Below are 17,978 nucleotides of genomic sequence, written 5' to 3'. Positions count from 1 at the left end.
TATGTGTGTGCATGTCATGCCGAATAGGTAAAACTGGTCAATTAGCAACAACTCATTTAAAATTATGTCTTTTCTAAAATTTTCTCTATATAGGTTTAAAGATATATTTATTTCATCTGTGTTAATGTAAAGATTATTAATTTTGTACCAAAAGAGCCTTAGAAAACTTACCTAACGTTATTATAACAAGCGCAATTTAATTTAGCCTAAACCATCTAAATATATCTTTGGTAAGTTTACAGTAATTGAATAGTAAACAAACACAATAAAATATGTTGTACAAGAATGGTATATAATACCAACAAGATGAAATTAAGACACATGTGCAACATCTGGGTATCTTTATTGTAGACGTTTCGCCATCCAGTGGCTTTATCAATACAAATGCCAGTGACATAGACTTTGAGAAGTACAACTATACTCAACTTAGACATGCCTAGGGGACTCTTCTGGAATCCCGCCTTACATGTGACTAGCCGTCTGACATGTCCATTTCCACCTGACGTTAGTATACTAAGCGTGCAGCCCTTGCTTTTACAGAATTCATCGCTCAAGTCTCTTCGACTTTCAGGTTGAGGACTGATTACCTCATCTTTGTAATAGTTCTACTAGTCTTCTAAGTATTCCGAATGTTTAATTGATAACCACTGCGATCGCGAAACGTCTATAAAACCGATCACTTGTCTTTCCAATAAATATATTATTTTCTCGTTAATTCGAATGATTCTCTTAATTTCTGGTACACAATTTTCACTGCCTATTGAAAAGAGTGCTGTATAAGTGAATGCAAGTTTTCACCTATATAGAACATATAGTACTATATATATATCATATATATATAGTTATATATATATATATATTATATCATATATATATATATATATAATATATATATATATATTATATATCATATAAGTGAGACTCCTCGTACAAATTTTGGGACTCTAGGTAAATTTTGAGTTCACTGAAGGTTTGCATATTCCACTTTCTGCCAATTCATCTTTTTAATTCTATGAAGTATGTTAATTCTCATGATGTGTACAAATCTGTAGAATGAATTATCTATGTTAGGATACTTCATACATATGTGTCAATTCATTACATCTATCTCATCTTGCTCAAAGTCTTGGTATCCCCAGGGAGCCGACAGGTCTCAATGGAGACAAAACTAACTGCTCAGAGATTCAGTGCACTTATTGCAGCGAGACTTCAGGACTTGGTTTGCTCATTTCATGGACTAAAGAGTTATGGAACAGATAGGAGTAGTATGGCAGTGACAATAGTTTTCCTAGATTTCTGGATTCTCCATCTACCTCCTGTCTGTTAGATAGGAATTAATCATAGAATGCCATGTGCGCGCCACCACCTGCTGCATTCCGACTTTGCCATGGTAATTTATAGTAAACACACTACTTACACACACAGTACACACACAACAAGGAGGTGAGAGAAGTCTATTAGCTTTATTTAATGCACTTTCTTCTTATGCAATCACAGCCAAATTTAATTTTGCTAATCATTAAATATTTTGTGTGTAGTGTGTAGTGAATTGAAATGCTTAGAATCAAACATATATAATTGTATTTAAAAGTAAATCTAGTTATAAAAAACATTCTAAACTACATCCTAATAATATTAATATATCACATGTATTACATCTTTACAAAATGTTTTATGATTCTATGACGATCCCAAATACATCAAGATATATATGACAGAGCAAATTTCACTACTTGAGGATAAGGACAGTACAGAATAACCCAAATTTTGTAGAAGACCTATATATGGGAATATAATGAATTAATCTGATTGCACATGAATTTCCGATGCAGATTATATATAAACTAGCAACATTATGTTCTCTTAAGAAACTCTCTCAAACACTACAGAGGCTGACACCTTCTCAAGTTGAGGGAACTGATTACTAAGCATTTCATAAAATGTTTCTGTCTTCATATGTCACAGTACGTTATTCGATGATCAAGACATTAGGACTTGCAAACTCATTTGTCACTATTAGATTACATCTATCTCATCTTGCACCTCAAAGTCTTGGAGTATACCCAGGAGAGAGCGGACGGTACCTCACTGGAACAAAACACTAACTGCTCTAGGGTCATTAATTGCACTTATATGAGCCGAGCTCCTTCAGGAACATGGATTTGCTCATTTCCCATGAGCTAAAGATTTATGGTAACAAAAATAGAATAGATGGGCAAGTGCACAATATTTTCTAGATTTTTGGGACTCCATCTACCCTGCTGCACTGAGATAGGAATTAATCAATATGAATGCACATGTGCAGCGCCACACCACCTGCTGGCAGTTTTTCCGACTTGCCATGGTAATTCTATGAGAATTTTTTTTTACCACACACACACACACACACACACACACAGAGGGGAGGTGAGAATGAAGTTCTATTAGACTTTTCGCGTTGTAAATTGCAAACGTTTCTTCTGAGTATGCAAAATCACAGCACAAATGTGTATATGTGTGTGTGTGTGTGTGTGTGTGTGTGTGTGTGTGTGTGTGTGTGTGTGTGTGTGTGTGTGTGTGTGTGTGTGTGTGTGTGTGTGTGTGTGTGTGTGTGTGTGTGTGTGTGTGTGTGTGTGTATGTGTGTGTGTATGTGTGTATGTGTGTGTGTGTGTGTGTGTGTGTGTGTGTGTGTGTGTATGTGTGTGTGTGTGTGTGTGTGTGTGTGTGTGTGTGTGTGTGTGTATGTGTGTGTGTGTGTGTGTGTGTGTGTGTGTGTGTGTGTGTGTGTGTATGTGTGTGTGTGTGTGTGTGTGTGTGTGTGTGTGTGTGTGTGTGTGTATGTGTGTGTGTGTGTGTGTGTGTGTGTGTGTGTGTGTGTGTGTGTGTGTGTGTGTATGTGTGTGTGTGTGTGTGTGTGTGTGTGTGTGTGTGTGTGTATGTGTGTGTGTGTGTGTGTGTGTGTGTGTGTGTGTGTGTGTGTGTGTATGTGTGTGTGGGTGTGTGTGTGTGTGTGTGTGTGTGTGTGTGTGTGTGTGTGTGTGTGTATATGTGTGTGTGTGTGTGTGTGTGTGTGTGTGTGTGTGTGTGTGTGTGTGTGTGTGTGTGTGTGTGTGTGTTGAAAATGCTTTTAGGAATCAAGACATATATACATTGTATTTAAATAGTAATATCTAGTTATAAAGGAAACATTCTAAACTACATCCTAAATTAATATTCAAAAATATATCTTACATGATATTTACAGTGCTTTACAAAAAATGTTTTAATGATTCTATAAGAGACTCCCCAAAATACATACAAGCAAATATATATGACAGAGCAAAGTTTCACTACTATGATGGATAACGGACAGTAAGAATAAACTCAAATTTTATATGGAAAATTATATATGGCAAATTAATTAATTAATCTGAATGCGAAATTTCGATGCAAGATTATATATATAAAACTAACAACATTATGTTCTACTCTGAAGAAACTCTCTCGTACAATAACAACACAAGAGGCAGAACAACTTTAAATTATGAGAGCGAAACGTTGTACCTATAAAAGCATATTCATCAAAATGTTTCTTGTCTTCACTAGTGTCGACAGTACGTTATTCGGATCAAGACATTAGACTTTGCAAACTCACATTTGTCAACTAATTCAGATTATGAAGATGACTCTTAGAGTGAAATCTACAGTCCAGCTAAAAGCAGAAATACATCTGGTACATTATCATATAATTCATATTGTTCATAACTCAAAATATAAAGTGTCAGAAAATAACATACGGTGAGAATAAAATTACAATATATCTGTGGAGGAGCTGTCTTGGCATACAATGTATATATATATATATATATATATATATATATATATATATATATATATATATATATATATATATATATATATATATATATATATATATATATATATATATATATATATATGTGGAAGTTTGAGTTTGAAGAAAAATATTTCGCTGAAAGGGAAGGAATGGCTATGGGAAATCCATTGTCTCCCCCTATTAAACAATGTATATATGGAGTTCGTGGAGACTAAACTGTTGAAATATATCCTGCTCTATGAAGCTAAGTGGTTCAGATGTGTGAATGACATCCTGTTTCTTTGGCTGGACTTGAGCACATTTTTACCGAGACTTAAATTACCTTTCTTGTTCCGTCAATTAAATTCACCTCAGAGAAAGAAGTGGACTTTAACCTTCCATTCTTAGATGTTCTGTTCCATCAAGTTGATAAAATGTTAAGTTTAGAGTATATAGGAAAGCCACTAATGTTTGTTCACATATCCACTACTACTCTAACCGTGAAACAAGAGTCAAAAGGAGTGTCTTTCTCGCTGTTTCTAAGAGCTTACCGAGTGTGCAGACCAGAGTTTCTTGATACTGAAATGAAACTGCGTTACCCTAAGGAGTTTTAGAGACTGCTTGTTGGCAGCTAGGAAAATTTATCATAGGGCTGAACCTGGAATAACTCCTTAGACCAAGAATGTGCAGTCCTTCCATACAATGAGAATTTATCTGTCCTGCCGAATACCCTAAAAAGATTCAATATACAAGTAGTTTTTGAGTATTCATGAACAGTTAAAATAATTTTGATCAAGAATTCCCCTCAACACTGTGTTGGCAGTGTTTACAGAACTGGGTGTAATGGCTACAGCTTACCTTACATGGAACAGACTGGCAAACCTCTTGATGTCAGGTTAAACACAACACTGATATTCAATACGAGCAGCTCAGGAATCAAATGCAATATTCAACCACCCCTGAGTTTGCAACAATCCCACAAATTGGTCAGAAGCCAGAGTCTTAGTTCCTTGTACCTCATGGCTTGAAAGAAATGTTGTAGAATCGGCAATTATAAGACATTATAAACGTTCATCATATAATGACAGTTTTGGATTATTCAAACTCGATTCGTTTATAACTGAGGCTATTATGAATAACCTGAAGCTGGATTCCTATACAAATACTTTAAATTGTCTTAAGTTTGCACATCGAGGAATAAGGGCTTGTTTTCTTGATTTCTCATGTTAAACCAGCGTCTGTTCAAGAGTTGGGTGGGATAGATAACTTATAGACATCTCCCTCTGGATAAATTATAGATGTCGCCTTTTTGTTTTAAATGAGTCGGCCGTAGACCCGTTTTCTTAATATTACGGAACTTTCCTTAGACAGTTGCCAGGTATATCTATATTCAGACTTTAAAGTCGTTTATATTAGATGGAAATCCTACCGAATTTTTAGTAATTGTCATGTCACTAATGTTATTTTCGCTAGGTCATCACTACATTAACAGTGTGAGCTGGCTGTCTCCGAATGCTTTAATATTCTGCTTCATCTTTCTGGCACTTGGCACTGGTATGCCTGGCGGCACAACTGAGCTTTTTGGCTTCTCCTACCTCATTCGAGTTAGAACGTTCTCCTGAACTAAACTGCTTGGACTTCTTACTCTTTTCTGCAACATTGCAAGCTCTTGATGACGTGTTAATTGCAACACGAAAGGCCTGGAGCTATCATTCAACTCTCCCTGTGGTTGCTTTGCATCTTGTATCGCTTGTTTGTGTTCATTGCAAATAAAATATATGCTATTGTTAAAAATAAACATAACATTAATAGTTTATTCAAATTTTCCTACAATTACTTAGAATTAATTTAATTTGAAAAATATATTAAAAAAATACTCAAAATTATGCAAGTTAAATAACTGGTTAGCCGGATTAAAGGTTGTCTGTAGTTTGATGTTTATGAGCCAGAGGTGTTATGTTTAAGTGGGTGCATGATTTTAGAAGAGTATATATGTTACTGATTAAGTTAGTGTAAGTAAATGGTTACAGGAAGCAGGTAATTGTTTCAGTGTGTGCACAGTTGAGCTGCTGCTGATATGTAATAAATTCATGATCTTTCTCCTGGAAAGAGGTAATTCGAGAGTACTTTATTGTTTACGTATGTGAAAGGTTGGCATGTTAGTGAGGAGTCGTTGCAGGTAGTCCAGGAGACCTCTCAGAAATTGGATTTCCAATCCACTTACTTTCACTTCTCTCCCACACTCCTTTTACCAAGTATTCGCACCCTTTAACTACTTGCTTCACACCCTTAAAAATATTTACACCTCTTTAACCACTAACTCACACCTTACTCTCTTTTCAAAATTTCTCTGCCTCCCTTGCACCAGTCTCCCTGTTGTTCTCAATATCCTTCAGAATCCCTCATATCTTTCTCTCTTAACATTCTCCTTTCCAGACTTTGAAACTTTTTTTCTTTCATCTCCGTGAAGCCGTCCCTTCCCTCTCCCCTCTTTCTTTGTCAACAACTTTGGAGCACACATCAGAGTGCACTTTTGAGTGCTCTCTGGCATACAAGTTACCGCAAAAATGATAAGCAGAAATAAAATGTAGCGCGTCTAAAGGACGGAAACTGGCTCTGAGCTACTGAAAAAAATTTTCATCAAAATTCATGTTGTTTATGACAAGAATCTCGGCTTTCGAAAAGAAAAACAACAACCTACACGTTGGAGGGGAAATTTCAGAAGGACGTTTTGATCTGTCATGGATAATTATCAATTTGACTTGATAATGGCCCATGACCATCACAGACGACGGCATAAATGGCTGCAGGCAACCAGTGACTTCAAACAGTAAGCCAGTGATATGAATGATCAACTGAAGCACTGCCAGTTGCTAGCGGAGGAGGAAGAGAGAGAGTGAGAGAACTTCGCACTCTCCATAATGCACTCGCAGAGAAAGATAAAGAAATAGAGACTTGCCAAAGAGCTGGAAGCTGTGTGCCTATCAGTTGATGTCAGCCAGGAAGATCTTACAGAGTGTCAGTGGCAATATCAAGTGTTAAACCTTACATATGGTCGCGCACTCCATCTCAAAGATCACTTTAAGTCTTCACGGTACTGATGGTCCGGCAATATTGTCGGGTACATACACACTCTCCTCTCCCTTGTCGGAGTTCATAGATTCGAAACTCAGGCATTAAACGTTCACGACACTGACCGTTGTTCCAGTGTAGACCGGTCCTCCAGACGGGACTGTTTCTCTTGATGTTATAGGCCTACACTGCGCGTAAAATATCCCGGTGTAGGTCTCCTCCTCCTCCTCCTCCTCCTCCTCCTCCTCCTCCTCCTCCTCCTCCTCCTCCTCCTCCTCCTCCCCGACGGAGGGTCGAACCTTAACCCCCACAATATCTTTATGTCGTCAATCTTTCGTTTATTTTTTTTCGTTTATTCCTAAACTGATCCTCCAGTCAGTTCCGGATCAGCCGGGCTGTGGCTCGTATGTTGGTTTTTTTTCGTTTATTCCTAAACTGATCCTCCAGACTATGGTGTTGGTGGACCACGTATCCATCACAAGCACCTGGACCACAAGATGGACTAAGGGACTGATTACCTTGTCTTCTACCGTCACAAGTGTCAACACTTCAAATAACCTCTATAATGAGCTGATAAATCCACCGGTAATGATGATACCTAGGTGCTGCACATGTGTTATCTACACACAAACACACACACACACACACACACACATTCACCTTTGTGGCTGTGTGTGTGTTGAGTATATGTTTGTGTGTGTATGCGTATATGAATATGTTTACAAAGTGACAGTCCGGTTCTCCCGGAATTCAGAACAGATTCACAACATTTTTAATCACTAAAGCGTGTACATGTTAATGGTACAACGGAGCTGCATTCTAGCTGCTGTTATTCACATTTCCGATGATCGTAAATGTAGAGTCTGTGTTGGAATTTGGTTTGAATATACGAATCAAACCATGCTGTTATTGTTGCTTTCAGAAACAGCTCGCAAAAATTGGAGAGATATTGTACACTGAGCGTATAAATTTTTGCGTATGGCGCTAATGCTAAGTATCAAGTATGAGTCTAACAGTGTCCTCGGTTATTAGTGTTGCGTATAGCTAAGTCGCGCTGGAAGTGTTCGTAGGTTGTAACATCTTGTGTGGAGTTGTGTTTCTCTTCCTTGGACATCCTGTGTGGTGTGGGGTGACAGCCTCTCACACTCCAGACGCTGTAGGAACAGGATGTCAATTTTGCGGTCAAACCCATAACGTGCTGATGAAAACACTTGGATTCGGGTCAGATTATTTAAAGGAAACGTGTCGCTATTAGGATTTGATGTCACACGTGGCGGAACATTTCCCATAATAAGTGCTCTGAAATGTACAGAAGTGCTTTTCTTCCACGCCTTTTTTGATCTCCTTAGGTTTGGTGCTTCTCGTGAATGTAATAATAATAATAATAATAATAATAATAATAATAATAGAAGTAGTAGTAACAATAATAATAATAATAATAATAATAATAATAATAATAATAATAATAATAATAATAGAAGTAGTAGTAACAATAATAATAATAATAATAATAATAATAATAATAATAATAATAATAACAATAATAATAATAATAATAATAATAATAATAATAATAATAATAATAATAATAATATATAGCTGATGAGACCATTGCAAAATATTCTCAGGTTTTTAGTATCTCCAGAGGAGCCGAGACTCGACCCCTATAGCTTCAACCAAGTGAGCACAGCGAACACAGTTTGTCAGTTCATCCAAACAAGACAAGAAAAAGAGCAAAATAAAATTAAAGCAATGAGTCCTCAAAAATTCATTTAATGATAATTGCATCTAATTGATATAATGTTTTCTCTAATGGAACAATAAATTCACCTATTTTTCCTTCACGGCAATTAAATTAGCAAAAATGGTTCTTCAGTACTGTGCTAGAGAGAAAAACTATCCTCCACTGACCAAACGTTTTAGTTAGTTTTGCGATCATTTCTGTCTTTAAGTTGTTCTTGCGGAATGTTCTTGATTACTCGTCAGCATCTCCAGACACCAACTCTTCCATGTGTAGCTACAAAACTAGTTAATCGGGTTGAACTCTGTAGGTATTCATCATCAGTCCTCCAGAATTTCCTGGCTTTTCCTTTCGTCGGTAAACAGGGTGACTAAAAGTTTATTACTTACCAACCTCAACTAGGAACAACATCATTATCGTGAGTGGAGGGAGAGAGGAAAGAGGTGTCTTCCTGGCGCTGATGCAGCAGGTGTATGGAGGCAAAAAAAAAGTTTCTTACTTGTTGTTTTGGTCACTGTTATATTTACGGTGATATAGGCTTGAAATTTAAACTATATTCTGGATGATATAGGTTCGAGTTTGCACTATCATCAGGATGACACATTGTTGGTCAAGTGCTTTATTAAAACCCTCACAAATTACTCTACGAAAACTAAAATATATTTAAACCGTATAGCCGGGTTGCTATACACCCCAGTCTTGTCTGGTCTGAGAGATCAGGAAGTTACAAGTGATATGTATTTTTCAATCTTCTCAGTATTTCTGGCGTTTTCAAGCTCACCCATTCAAGTTATTGTTTGAATTAGTTTGTTTGATTGAGCTTACTATCCATCACACACACACACACACACACACACACACACACACACACACACACACACACACACACACACACACACACACACACACACACACACACACACACACACACACACACACACACACACACACACACACACACACACACACTCCCAGGTGCCTAACAATATGATGAAATTACTTTCGTGAGAAGAAAACTGATGAGAGTGGATGAAGAAATGCAACATGGTACCTGAACACGAGTCAAATAACCCTTGAAGGAAATAATAATGAATAGAGAAACGAATGAGTTTACATCTGCACTGACGGTTCCACCGAATGAAGTAACTGAATTGCTGGAATTTCCTGTAATGTACAAGAATCTAAAATAATGCCTTTAAAGATTAAAATAATTTATAAAATTGAGCTAATTGGCATAACGATTTATAAAAGGTTGTGCAGTGGGACTAGTGATATGTACTGAACACAGCTGCCTTTACAGCTTTGACAAATGCCACGTTGATAAAAGAGTAGCAATAGATGTAATTAGGAGTGTGATGAGCAGCGCAATCACAGTCCGCTCACCCTACCACACAATGTTATTATTTTCCATGTGATAATTAAATAAATATCTCTTTTGAACGGCTGCTGACTTTCATCACAGAGAATTCTAAATCAAAGGACAGTTTAATACAGTTTCAGGTTGTGTAGATATAAATTTGCTAAATTATAACTCTTACAATCGCAGTGATTGTTGGTTTGTGTGTGATAAAGACTGTCTGGGGTAGGTGGAACAAGTAGTCAGCCAACCAGAGGATGAAAAGATATAGAATATCTTTTGTGATCGACTGCTAACTTACAAGGCCGCTACATTTTGCTCAGAGGAAGTATTTCATTACTACTGGACCGAGTTTCCGCCCATTTTCCAAGTTTACTAAACAAATTGTGATATTGGTTTCCGTATGATAACTAGGGAATGTCTCTTCCGACTGGGTTCAAATTTTCAAAATTCAAGTATCGTACTTAACGGAAGGTTTGGATAGGTTCTGAATTATGTAAGTGTCAATGTGCTAATTTTATCGAACAAATTTCGATAATGATTTCCAAGATCCAACATGAGAATTATTCTCTATATATGCTTCACATTTTCACAGCTGGTTGACCTTATTTACAAAAAGGGGCTTGGATTTCCAATGGGCTTTGTAGGGGCCAATTTGGAAATCTGAATTAAAAAATAAGGCGTATTATACTTACCCTTCTGGAGCAATAAGGAATTATGGCATCAAGTTATAAAGATAGAGTCAATATCTTACCGTCTTACTTGCATATTCCGAATATTTTTAAGGAATTCCATTCAGCTGCCCAGGAGATAGTAATACTTCAGACATTTCAGAAAATTAATCTTATAATATATTTTAATAATAATTTTTAAATGTTATTCGCCAACACATTTTTTTTTCCAAGGAGGATAGGTTTATGTGATACTATACGAAAAGAAATATATTAAAAAATATATATGCACGTGTTTGGTTGGGTTTAATTCTAGCTCCTGGGACTTTTGAGTGTGTTAATTTTATGCTCTTGTGCAGGTGTTGGGGCCTCCTCGGGGTGTTATAGTACAGGTGTTGGACTTCTTGAAAGTAATAAGAAAAAAGTTGTTGATCTCTTCAGACCGTCGGACTATATGGGAGTTGTATTATAGCAGCTGCTACATCTCTTGAGACTCTTGAGATTCAGCTATTTTAAGTCCTGAGTGCGTTGTTGTACAGGGGATGAGGTTAAGGATGCTGCTCCAACTGCTCAGTGGGAAGAAATAAAAACCCATAAAGTGGGGAGCTTGTTTTAACTAAGAGGTCAGCTTTATTCCTTGCATCAAGTGCCCTTCCTCGATATTAAGGCATCCTTTTAGAACGGGTTGTATCACTATTCCCTGTGTGGGAATGAAGGTGTAAGGCACGGTGTGGGGGGAAGTGAGGGTTCTCTGGCACTGGTATGGTGGCACTGGGCGCCCCAGCAACACACTCCGTGTGTGTGTAATGTGAAGATAATGAAGAAGCTAAATTAGGCAGGCGTCTGCTTCTCTTCCATCTCTGTGGAAATGAAACACAAGTGCTCTTCTCTCAGTACTATGAGTAGTTATCAGTCACGCATATTAAACGTCTTAACAATGTGCTTCAGCAATATCATGACGAACGTACACGAAAAATTTTCTTCATCACGCAACTGACATATTTAAAGGTTCCAAATAAAACGAGACGTTCCAGCTATGGTTTTTCTCTCGCCACAATACAACACTGCATTTGTCTAAGGTACTTGGAATGTTGCTCTTTTTCCTTCCTTTTACCAGAGGGTCGCAACTGCAGATTTTTTTTAAACAATAACACCTTCAAGAATTGGACCTTACCAGACTTCGCTTTGATTAAAACATTTTTTACGCTTGTGAAAGTGAACTGAAGCACAGTGTCTTATTTTGTGGAAACTTTTCACTGTATAATCCATTGACTTTTACTGACATATTTCTAAATATAATAAACGAATAGTTGGTAACGTCTGAAGTGTCGTGTGTCGAGTTAAATAACATCTGTGCCCGTAAGGGTAGAACCCTCGTCTAACTTAAGTGAGGAAAGATCCTCTGGTAAATTACAAGTACACCTGCGCTGCTATATGAGCATAATATTAAATATAATGCAGCAAGGCCACTCTAGATACGGGTTTAATAATCACGTTATCTACACTCTTGTAATTACTTTACAAATACAATGACTATAAACATCGTACTTTCACCACATGTTCTACTGGACAACATCAGAACCAAAAATCAATACACTCTGGAACTGGGATTTCACGACATTGCACAAAAAAAATATAGTAAATTTAAGTGAATCCTCTATTAATGATTATTCATGGGGCGATTTACATTATTTTACGAAATTTATGTGAGAATCAAAAATGTTTATTTACACACTACTTACAATAATATTACCTTAAAAAAAAGCTTGTAAGCTTTCATTCTTCCTCGGGAGATAAAGACTATATATATAAACTCGAATCACTACTTGATATGTGAAGAAAATGTGTATTACGCAATATTGCAAAATGACCTATGCAACTTGTAAATGTTTTATGAGTAAATGTGTGGGAATTATGTCTCTGAAAGGTTATAAAAATTATGAACATTCGTGGCAAGTCAATATACATTAAAGCTACCACTCCGAACGACAAAAAATATATTGTTTCAATAGTTTTGACGGGTTTAAGGCATATTAAGTACACAAGAATATAAAAAAATTGATTACCGTAAAGGTTAGGTTAGATTTGATCGGATTAACGTATACTAAACCTTTTTTATTCAAAATTCTCAACAATGACGAAATCAAAATACTGGGTGACTCAGGTCTGTACTCACCAGCGAGTGCATCAACCACAAAGGATAATCGACAAAATAATTACCCAATAGGATTAAAGAAAAATAATGACTCAATAGGATTATCCAAAAAATAATTACCTAGTAGGATTATCGAAAAAAAAATAATTACCAATACGATAATCCAAAATTATTAATCAGCGCAAATTAGTCGAAAATCCTTGCATTTAGTCTTCTATGAAAGATAAAATATTTTATCTAATGCTGATCAGAAATGTGTATTTCTCTTGTATATATACTACCACATTTATTTTCAGCTTTATGATAGATCACTGTTATTCATCGTTAGTGATTCTCAAACCAAAAAAAATATATATATTTTCTGCTTATTATGACCCAATTTTGGTAAGCTAAATGATTTGCCAGTCCAATGCACCTCCAAGTACCACTTGGTCCACCAATATAATAAGCGGAGAGGCAGTTTTTACCTCCTGGTATTTTCCTCCGATATAGAGAACCTTCCATAAAGATACTGGACCATTAGAAGTAAGATTAGGAAAAGTGCGGTTTGGGAGACTTTCTGGGGACGTATAACGAGAGACTGAGAGGTTAGAAACTTACCAAGGAGCGGCAGCAAGCCGGCCAACAACAGCAAGATTAGAGCGGGCATCACAACAGCTCTCATCCTGTAGCTCTCAACCTGCGGGAATCAAAACTCAATTTTACTTTACCGGGCAGTGGAATGTGAATAATGTTAGGAGTATTTTATTACCCACATATCAATCTTGATATGGACAACTACTTAAGTAAAGATTTGGCTATTTAGTCATTATGTATAACTAAAAAAACAAGAATTTTTCGGAAGATTTAGTAAGTTATAAAGACGATATACAAGAGAGTTTTTCGTTACGTACATGAAGTGATAGGTTTGTGGCACCCAGGAAAGCAACCTGGAACTACTCGTTGTGATAGAGAAATATTCACCACACTGCCATCCTAAAGTAGTGATGCTGTCTCCAACTTTGGAGGCGAGAGAGTCGTGGTGCTTAGCCCAGGCACATCAGCCTCCCTCATCTCTCTCAGAGATACATGGTTTTGGTACACCAGCTTTCCCCTAATCTCCGTCACCGGGTACATGGCTCTGGTGCGACAGTCCCTCTCATATCTCTGGGAGGTACATGAATCTGGTGCTTCAGCCTCCCTCATCTCCCTCAGAGCTACACGGCTCAGCATCTCGGCACCTCCTCTACACTCAAGACACATCTCCCTTCATAACCAGTAACACTTATTTATAGGGCCTGGACCTATCCTTTCCTTCCTTGAATCAAACCTGATTGCCTCCTATTTCTCACTTACGAGTGTAACGCTTCCCCAGGAATTACTGCCACTACTACTATTGTTACTTCTACAACTACTCCTTCTACTGCTACTGCTACAGCTACTGCTACTACTGCTACCACTACTACTACTAGTACTACTACTACTACTACTGCTACTACTCCTACTACTGCTACTACTACTGCTGCTGCTACTACTGGTGGCCCGGTGGCCTAGTGGCTAAAGCTCCCGCTTCACACACGGAGGGCCCGGGTTCGATTCCCGGCGGGTGGAAACATTTCGACACGTTTCCTTACACCTGTTGTCCTGTTCACCTAGCAGCAAATAGGTACCTGGGTGTTAGTCGACTGGTGTGGGTCGCATCCTGGGGGACAAGATTAAGGACCCCAATGGAAATAAGTTAGACAGTCCTCGATGACGCACTGACTTTCTTGGGTTATCCTGGGTGGCTAACCCTCCGGGGTTAAAAATCCGAACGAAATCTTATCTTATCTTACTACCACTACTGTTATTACTACTTCTGCTACTACTGCTACTATTACTCTTACTACTACTAATATTACTACAGCTACTACTATTACTACTACTACGACTGCTGCTAGTACTACTACTACTACTGCTACTACTACTACTACTGTTACTTCTACTACTACTACTACTACTGTTACTTCTACTACTACTACTACTACTGTTACTTCTACTACTACTAGTACTACTACTACTACTGCTACTACTATTACTACTAATACTACTACTACTACTACTGCTACAACAACTACAAGTATTTCTACTACTACTACTTCTACTACTATTGGTACTACTAATACTATTGTTACTACTGCTACTATTACTACTACTACTACTACTACTATAAATAATAATAATAATAATAATAATAATAATAATAATAATAATAAAACCCTCTGGGAAGACAGACTGACTAAATTACGATGATTTTGTTCCTTTTTCCTTGTCTCCTTATTTAAGTGGGAGAGGCACTGGGAGGGGGAAAAGCAATATTGATAATAAGAATAGTAATAATTATTAATAATGATGATCATAATCATCATCTGACTGGTAAATGCTCAACTTCTGCATCAGAACATGGCATCATATGCAACACAGGCCAGTCTCCATTGTCATTCCTTTGAAGTAAAAACTACCGAACTTAACGACATTTATCTCAAAAAAAAGAGAACTTTCATGTACCAACTTCTTCACATAGTGTTGCAATACACCCTGGACGAACTGTCCTATATCGTCTTTGATAGATAAAAGAGAGAGAGAAAAAAGGGAGAAAGAGATAGAGTATGTATGCTCGCTCATAGGTCTTTCTCCTTGAATGAGGTCTGCTATTCTAGCTTGTGTACCAGTCAGTTTGGGGTACTGTCTCAAAAGCCTTTTTACAGTCCAAGCAAATGCAATCTACCCATCCCTCTCTCCTTTGTCTTAGCTTCTGTTATCTTGTGGTAGAACTCTAGTAGGTTTGTAATGCAGAATTTTTCTTCCCTGAAACCGTGTTTGTTGTCATGAATGAGCTCACTCCTTTCTAGGTGCTACACTACTCTTCTCTTGATAATCTTCTCCATGACTTTACATACTATAAATGTGTGTGTACTCACCTATTTGTGGTTGCAGGGGTCGAGTGTGCGTGTGTGTGTGTGTGTGTGTGTGTGTGTGTGTGTGTGTGTGTGTGTGTGTGTGTGTGTGTGTGTGTGTGTGTGTGTGTGTGTATGTGTGTGTGTGTATGTGTGTGTGTGTGTGTGTATGTGTACTCACCTAGTTGTACTCACCTAGTTGAGTTTGCAGGGGTCGAGTCCAAGCTCCTGGCCCCGCCTCTTCACTGGTCGCTACTAGGTCACTATCCCTGTACCGTGAGCTTGATTATACCTCTGCTTAAAGCTATGTATGGATCCTGCCTCCACTACTTCGCTTCCCAAACTATTCCACTTCCTGACTACTCTGTGGCTGAAGAAATACTTCCTAACATCCCTGTGATTCATCTGTGTCTTCAACTTCCAACTGTGTCCCCTTGTTACTGTGTCCAATCTCTGGAACAACCTGTCTTTGTCCACCTTGTCAATTCCTCTCAGTATTTTGTATGTCGTTATCATGTGTGTACTCACCTATTTGTACTCACCTATTTGTGGTTGCAGGGGTCGATTCATAGCTCCTGGCTCCGCCTCTTCGCTGATTGCTACTAGGTCCTCTCTCTCCCTGCCCCATGAGCTTTATCATACCTCGCCTTAAAACTATGTATGGTTCCCGCCTCCAGTACGTCACTTTCTAGGCTATTCCACGGCCTGACTACTCTATGACTGAAGAAATACTTCCTAACATCCTTTTGATTCATCTTAGTCTTCAACTTCCAATTGTGACCTCTTGTGTCTGTGTCCCTTCTCTGGAACATCCCGTCTTTGTCCACCTTGTCTATTCCGAGCAGTATTTTATATGTCGTTATCATGTCTCCCCTGACCCTCCTGTCCTCCAGTGTCGTCAGGCCGATTTCCCTCAACCTTTCTTCGTAGGACAATCCCCGTAGCTCTGGGACTAGTCTTGTTGCAAACCTTTGCGCTTTCTCTAATTTCTTGACGTGCTTGACTAGGTGTGGATTCCAGACTGGTGCTGCATACTCCAGTATGGGCCTGACGTAAATGGTATAGAGTCCAAAGCCTATATAAATGAAGAATCACCTATTTAAGTCAAATGTATCACAGTGGAACATACGATCGTGCGTCCAGTAAGATTTATGGTGACATGTGTTGTAACCATGACCACAATTACCGTTATGTCTACCATATTTATTTCCACAACTATCATCACCACAACTCCATCCCCCCAAACAACACCCACCTCCACCACACATATACACCACAACAACAGCCCCTACCATCACGTACATCACAACCACTCCTCATTATAAGCACCATTGCCACCCCCACTATACAGATGACAACCGTCCCACTGAAAACCACCACTGCTACCACCACAACACTCACAAGAATCCCTACTACAACTACCCCTACAACAACCACAAGCACCTCTGCCACCACAACCAGAAGCACCACAGGGCACTCTGTCAGTACGGTTTCCAGGGGCCTGTAAATGATCGTAAAATCTTATTTGAATAGTGATGTTGGCCCTACCCTGGACTAGCTGGGTGGTCAGAGAGTATGGGGAGAGGAACAGGAGTGGTTGACAGCAGCAGGGTGAGTAAACCTCAAGGGCTGGCAACAGCAGGGTGAGCATCGGCAGGACTGGCAACAGCAGGGTGAGTATTTTCATTATTAGGAGCAGCACTGTCAGTATCTGCAAGTTTGTCGACGCCAGATTGAGTTGGGGAGAATATTTTGCAAAACGTTAAAATCAAATTTCAAGTAACCTAACTCATCGCTACAATCAAAACCAGTTGAGGTTGTCATAACAAATTTGCCGTCACGTTCATGTTAACACAATTGCAATTTAACAAATATTAAAGCACGAGAGACGCCGTTCTAAACCATAACAATAACTCGTTCCAAGTTATAAGCTGTAAGTCACACGTGCGGCGACATCAACTGTTTGTTTGTATGTTGCAAATCTCAAGACAATCCGGAAAGCGATTCTAAACATGACGTAGGCAAGTGACGTAAGGGAACGGGAGTGGACACAGGCAGTCACTTGGAGTATCCCGTTTACAATGTAGATACTTCAGTACTTCCAGGCACCCGACTACCAGACATCTGACCATCAGGCACCTGCTTACCCTACATAGATCGTCACCTAATCATTAGACATCTGCCTACCAGAGAATATGACCGTCAGACACTTGACTACCAGACACAGGACCATCAGACACTTGACTTCCAGACAACTGACCCTCAAACAACTG

The 17,978-nt window shown here is 38.4% G+C and overlaps 1 protein-coding gene across 6 annotated transcripts in view; it reads right to left on the bottom strand.

The window, feature by feature from the left end:
- LOC128686280 (notch homolog 2 N-terminal-like protein R) overlaps positions 1–17,978 on the bottom strand; it is a 925,742-nt gene that overhangs the window by 59,325 nt on the left and 848,439 nt on the right. For all 6 annotated transcript variants that reach the window (XM_070085813.1, XM_070085809.1, XM_070085808.1 and 3 more), the window contains one exon: positions 13,391–13,469. In XM_070085813.1, coding sequence (XP_069941914.1) covers positions 13,391–13,454 — 64 coding nt within the window. In that variant the 5' untranslated portion in view covers positions 13,455–13,469. The remainder of the gene's footprint in view (positions 1–13,390; positions 13,470–17,978) is intronic.

This window comes from Cherax quadricarinatus, chromosome 17 (assembly GCF_038502225.1).
Source record: "Cherax quadricarinatus isolate ZL_2023a chromosome 17, ASM3850222v1, whole genome shotgun sequence".
Lineage (NCBI taxonomy): Eukaryota > Metazoa > Arthropoda > Malacostraca > Decapoda > Parastacidae > Cherax > Cherax quadricarinatus.
Note: the sequence above shows the minus strand (reverse complement) of the source record. Positions and strands in the feature narration are given on the sequence as shown.